Below are 6847 nucleotides of genomic sequence, written 5' to 3'. Positions count from 1 at the left end.
AGCGAGATCGTTGCCAGTGCCCCTGGACTGGCTTGTGCGGGTGGCACATAAAAGACACCATTTCGAGCGTGGCCGTTTTCGTGCGGGTGACACGTAAAAGCACCCACTACACTCTCTGAGTGGTTGGCGTTAGGAAGGGCATCCAGCTGTAGAAACTCTGCCAAATCAGACTGGAGCCTGGTGTTGCCATCCGGTTTCACCAGTCCCCAGTCAAATCGTCCAACCCATGCTAGCATGGAAAGCGGACGTTAAACGATGATGATGATGATGATGAACATAGATATGCGTAAGAGAAGACTTAAGACAGCTAAATAAAGTCTTCAGTTCAGTCAAATATTCTGACAAACATAACCTCACTTTACTATCATTCAATCTTTATTCCAGAGTATTAATTAGGAAATCAATGAACATGGCATGTTGGATATGGCTCTTAGGATCAGTTTCATCTTTGGACCTGTATATGACTTCCTGCCCTTCAATACAAATCCAGTGAAGGCAAACAAACAATAGAACATATCCTAAGATCATGCAAAATGATGCTAGCTTAAGGGAGATACATGTGGAAGAATCAAGTGTGATCTTACATGTGATCTGTATTACAAGACGGAAGATGATGCCACCAGAAGCTCCTCCAACATTCTAAATGGTTGAGAGCAAAAGATTGTGACTTGGAACAGCTGTACCAACTGAATAATGTAAGCAGTGTCTATTGGAAGAAGTAAATGAGTAGGAGTGCACAACAGACTTTCCAGAATGAGAGAATAACCTAGACCTCATCAACAAGAGTGGTATGAGACCAGATACTGTATTCCACTCTTTCATCAAAGCAAGTAATTCTGATTGAATTCCCTATGCCATATGAAAGCAGAATGAAGGAAGCCCACATCTATGAGATTGTGAAGTATGGCATTTAGCCACCAAACTAAGAGAATCGGGTTTCCAAGTCAAAGTCTGTTCCTTAGAAATGAGAGCAGAGGGGTGGGTAAATCTGCCTATGGTCACATGAAAGGGCTTTAATTTCTGGAGTAAAGAGGAACAAAGCTTCTAAGGCAATGGCAGAAACAGCTGAGAAGAGTTCTAACTGGGTCTGGTCAAGGAGGAATGAGTGTGAATTTCAGAAGACATAATTTACTCTATGATCAGTTGGTGTCTTGGATTAAGATGGTTAGGACATCCAAGGTATAATGGCTGTGGGGCACCTTGATCACATGAAAAGGATCAGGTTGCTATGCAGACAGTAGCACAGAATGTGACAGCAAAAGAGTATCCAAGGCTCATGACATAGATGCGGCCTGGGCTCCTTTAAAGTATAAGGAGTTAAGACTAAAATACTTGAATGGAATAAGAAGAACTTCTGCAGTTCAGCTCGCCATGGAGTTTTTCACTACCTTAGGATCATCCATTTTAGTTCATTTTTTTGCTTACACTATTTACATCATCAAAAAAAAAAAAAAAAGGAGAGAGAAAAAGACAGAATGGAAAAAAAATCTCACAAACCTTCAATTGGTCGTGAATCTATCCATGTGATTTCTCCAGCTGGTATCATAACACTAGTATCTACTTGTATGTTATGACTTTCATTTTCATTTAGTTTGGAAGCTGTTAAGTTTGGTTTCATAAGAATTCCTGGTTGTTTTTTTGTCTGATACAAGCAATAGAGCATGATTAAAAAGGCAGTGAAGAGCAATAGGAACTCCCATAACAATATCTTACGGAAACCAACAACAAACGTTTGAAAGACAAAATAACTAAACAGAATGGATATGTTTGCCCAGGTAGAAAATAATTTGGTCCGCATGTTACTGTGGTGGCGTCGCCAGAGATGGTAACTTACTAACATAATGATCGGCATGAAAATGAGTGTGACTATGGTGGTGATTGGCCCCACTGTGCCTATAAGGATACAGGATGGTACAACAACAACAGGGACGATGACATCAAGACGAACCTGGATTGCCCCATGACCGCAGCACCAGGGAATACGACAGCGATCAGATATGGTAGTAGTAATGTTTCTCATTGTATCACTTGGTATTTCTTTACAGCACAAGCAACTGAGCAAAAAGAGAAAGAAAGAAAATTTCTTTAACATCTCCGAATAAGGATTAACAATTTATTGTGTATGTGTTTAGGTACACATAACTACCTAAAGATATAAACACACCAGCACGAACATACTTACACACATGCATATACATTTCTATCTTCACACATACACAAACATGCATCCATACATATATACATACACCAACACACATACCTACTGACACATATATATACATACACAGGCATACACACACACACGCACGCACGCACAAATACCAGACGTGTCTTTGAATTATATTTTCAGATATTTTTGGTGAAGGCATTCATGAACGGAAGGTCTAACATAAATGAAACTATTAACTAATTAAAACATCAATTTTTATTGGTTAGTGTTAACAAAGTTAACATATGGAACATTGAAAAGCTTACACATATGCATGTACACAGACAAAGCTTACACATTACTTGCAAGCAAGTACAATCTGATAGTATGTAATATGTTTCACTAATTCTTTTAGTCATATACAAATACATGCACAAAAATACTGAGAATGAGACAGCTGGTACTCATTTTAAACTGAGTTGACTGGAACAACATGAGATGAAGTGCTTTGCTGAAGTACACAACACACTGCCTGATCCAGAAATTGAACTCACTGGAGCCCAAAATCTTAACCACTCCACATGTGCCTTCACAAAGCCATTTTATCTCATAAAATGGCCTTTGTGAAGGCACATGCGGAGTCTCATAATAGGTATAAAGAAATGGGAAAAGAAAGAGGAGGGGTGTTTAGACAATTGGACTGAGTCCATTATATGTCTTACAATGGGTACTGGAATAGAAGTGTGGTTAGGCGGTTTGCTACAAAACTACATGGTTTTAGGTTCAATTTTATCATGCTGTACCTTGGATAAGCATCTTCCACCCTAGGTTTGAGTCAAACAAAAGCTATGTGAGTAGAATTTGATAAATGGAAACTCTGAGAGTCTATTTTAGAGGTATTCCTTTTCTTATGTAACAGACTTAATCTATAGCCCAGTTTAACACCACTAGCTAATCTAGCCAACCACTTGGGTGTCTTTCACAAAGTCCACTGTTGCAAGCATTCAGGCCAAATGTCCAATTCTAGCCCCCTTCTCTCTCTCTCTCTCTCTCTTGCCTTCCCTCCTTCCCTACTGCCAAGGAGGTACTGGAAAGGGGTCATGATTGCTACCCCTCCACCAATGACTAAGCTATTGAAAAAGAATTAAAAAGGAAAAAAAGAAAGAAGGACAACTAACTGATGATGATGACAACAATTATGATGAACATTGTAATCATCATCATCATTATCATTTTTATGTCTTCTTTTCTATGTCTGCACCATTTGTTGCATTCCTTCTGTCATCTCTTTGGTGATGTTCAACATCCCTAGATCAGCTTTTACCACTACAGCACATGTCTTCTTTAATCTTCCTCTTCTACTTAGATCTCCTGGAACTTCTTTATCCATCAGTTATCCTTCATATGAAATGTGTCAGTACCAACAGTCTTCTTCCTTACACATTATATTTAACTCCTCTTATACCTAGTTTATCTATCAGCTCATCTTGACCATATGGCTCATTAACATTCTATTACACTTCCACCTTTGTATTTACTGCTCATATAATTATGTCATTATCTTTAGAGAAGGAGGAAATGATCAATTAAATCAGTCCTAGAATGTAACTAGTATCTGTTTTATACACACACAAAAAAAAAATCAGTACAGTCAAGCTTTAGAATGGTGAAACAAACACCTACAAGAAGCTGAGTCTGGTAATCTGCCATTTCTGAAGAACCAAAAGCATGCCATAGATTATCTCAAAAATAAAAAAAAAAGACAAAAAACACTTACTTATCACAAGCTTTATCCAAATCTTCACAATCACAACAGCAAGCCAACATGTGACTTCTCTCCCCACTTTTGTTAATATATTCACAGCAACAAAGAATTGTTTGATCAGTCATTTTGATTCTTTAATCCAATATGTCTACTTCTGTTTCAATTAAAATTCTCTGAAATGAAGAGAAGTTGCATAGTTAAAATAAAAATAAGTTTTATGGAAAACAGTATGATTTAACCCTTTTGTTACCATATTTCTGATGAAATATACTGCCTTTGTTTCAATTAATTTTGAAAATAAAGAGAAATTCAGTAAAATAACCTTGTCATTATTCAACAGGTTTTTAGAACAGAAATTAACATAAAATTTTGATGGATGGTTTAAATTTAGACCACTTTATAATAGGAAGTTTGTATCATAAAATCTGGGGCAGTCTCAAGCATGTTGGTATCAAAAGGGTTTATTACATGACTTTTCATCAAACAACATTATTTAATTACAATATTGGTTTCAAATTTTAGCACAAGGCCAGCAATTTCAGGGAAGGGACTAAATCAATTAAATTGACCCCAGTGCTCAGCCAGTACTTATTTTATTGACCCTTCTGAAAGGATGAAAGACAAAGTCAACCCCAGCAAAATTTGACCTCAGAATGTAAAAATGGATGAAATGTGCTAGGCATTTTCTCCACTGTGTTAATAATTCAGCCAGCTTGCCACCTATTTAATTACATGGCCAGCAGGTTTGGAGAAGGGACTAAGTCGATTAAATCGGCCCCAGTGCTCAACATTGACTCCAAAAGGATGAAAGGAATTTGAACTCAGAATGTAAAGATGGATGAAATGCCACTAGGCATTTTGCCTGCTGTGTTAATGATTCTACCAGCTTGCTACCTATTTAATTATAATATTAAGAAGAGAAAAAGTCGACAATTTTTTTTTTACTACAGTAGTCAAGACTAACCACAATAAATTGGGATTAAGAAACAAAATTCCTAATTAAAACAAACCTTCCCTAATATAATTACCATCATTCTAGATGTTTCATTAAAACCTGACTTTTTAGAGAACTATTCTCTAAAAATAACATTGATAATATAAACAAGTGCCAACCTGACAGGAATTCAGATCTGAAATTCAGTTTATCTAGAATTCACTGCAGGGAGGAGATATGATTACAATTTAATCTTTTCAGTAAACTATATCTAAACAGAACAGTGGCTAACAGTCAACAGTGAGTCGTGACATAAGTTTGCTTTGAGGGATTTGGCAAATATATAAAGCTTTAAAATAAACACTATTCTAAAAAGACAAATTGTTAAATTCAGTACAAAATAAATAAATAAATGCAATAATTTATATTATACTAAAATATACTACGCTTTCCTGTTTGCTTTGATTTTAGCGAAAACATTATACTGCGGTGATGAAATACTTCAAATAATGTGCTTTTAACCCCTAAGTATTTAAACAAGCCATATCCAGCCAAAATATCCTTCCTGTTCTATGTTTAGCCTAGCCATATCCAGCCTCTCATGCCTACTCTACAATATTAGTCTAAAACATGTACAATCACATCATCGAAATCTCAAAGCTACAAGATAATGCAGGATGAAGTTCATAACATAATTATTTTTCCTTTGTCATCTCATTTTCTTATACACACACACACACATGTTCTGTCTCAAAGACAAGAGTGTAGGTTATAATTTCGAGATCCTGCATTATTTGTAAATCTCACAAGCATTAACTTTCATTTTCTACATTTCTTTGTTAAAGTTTTTTACTTGAGGTGAAAATTAATTGACAACATCTGTTTCTGAATGATGTTCTTGTTCTTCTTTTTCTTATAGTTCCTCAATTATGTTACAACTATTGACAGCAAGGGTGGTTTTGTTCATCAGCTTTTTAAACATAGGCCAATTACCTTCCAGAAGAGCAATGTCATACAGATGCCACCAAATGCAGACAGCTCTCAGTCTGTGCACATTAGTCAAAAGAGTTCTGAGTCTTGAAATGTGTGGTGCCAATCTTCTAAGAAGCTCAAGTCTGTTGGTGCAATCAGATTGGCCAAGACAATACAAACAGTCACTATGAATGCCAATGTATTCTTCTAATTTTTTCATTTTTTTTTTTCTAATTTCCAAAATAGTCAAGTCTGATGAAATTCCTTGAATAGCTTAATGAAGGTACCTTGTTTTAATGAAGGTACCTTGTTTTAATAAGTTGAGTTTTTTTATCAGGACACCCATCTTCAAATCACAAAGACATTCTAGATTTCATATTCATCATTTTCTTGATCTCCTTTTCCTTGATTTTGTTCATTAACTGGCATAGGTGTTCTTCATTATCAGATAGAATAATTTTGCAATTACTATCTTCAGATTATCTAATCATGTGATCTTAAAACGTTTAATGGCACATATTCAACAGCATTTCTTGGGAACAAATAGCATTCATTAGTAAAAGTATGATACAAATTTTGTCCCCAATAAAGAGCCAATAAGCCATCCTTTTCAACATTTTTCACAAAATTATAAACAATTACTGCAGTATTTTTTTCTTTCTTTGAGTATTAGATTTTTGATGCCCAAAGCAGAAATGTACATTTTAGTTAATCTATTTAGTCCTTTTTTAGAATTTCTTCTATATTTCCTTTTATTAGTAGTAATTTTCCTTTTATAAAATAATTAAGATTTAGTAAGTTTGTGTAAAATAGTGGCTTTTTGAATAAAATATCACTATATTTGTTTAATTTATTTTTCCAATAAAAAAATTTTTTTCTTATATATTGAAACCAGATTTTTCTTATTGTATTTTTTAATCCTTTGTTTTGCAATTACTTGTCTTGCATACCAAACACATGGTTCTGGGTTCAGTCCCACTGCGTGGCACCTTGGGCAAGTGTCTTCTACTATAGCCTCGGGCTGACC

At 35.4% G+C, this 6847-nt stretch overlaps 1 protein-coding gene across 3 annotated transcripts in view; it reads right to left on the bottom strand.

Annotated features, from left to right (window-relative positions):
- The window catches only part of LOC106870013 (palmitoyltransferase ZDHHC23), a 32884-nt gene that overhangs the window by 15279 nt on the left and 10758 nt on the right, over window positions 1-6847 (bottom strand). For 2 of the 3 annotated variants that reach the window (XM_014915978.2, XM_014915975.2), the window contains exons 2-3: window positions 3927-4087; window positions 1498-2054 (exon numbers count right to left, since the gene is read on the bottom strand). In XM_014915978.2, the coding sequence (XP_014771464.1) occupies window positions 1498-2054; window positions 3927-4039 (670 nt within the window). In that variant the 5' untranslated portion in view covers window positions 4040-4087. The remainder of the gene's footprint in view (window positions 1-1497; window positions 2055-3926; window positions 4088-6847) is intronic. The other variant, XM_014915977.2, reaches the window with a different exon arrangement.

The sequence above is a fragment of the Octopus bimaculoides genome, chromosome 5, assembly GCF_001194135.2.
Source record: "Octopus bimaculoides isolate UCB-OBI-ISO-001 chromosome 5, ASM119413v2, whole genome shotgun sequence".
NCBI lineage: Eukaryota > Metazoa > Mollusca > Cephalopoda > Octopoda > Octopodidae > Octopus > Octopus bimaculoides.
The sequence above is the reverse complement of the archived record's forward strand: the minus strand, read 5'-3'. Positions and strand labels throughout refer to the sequence as shown.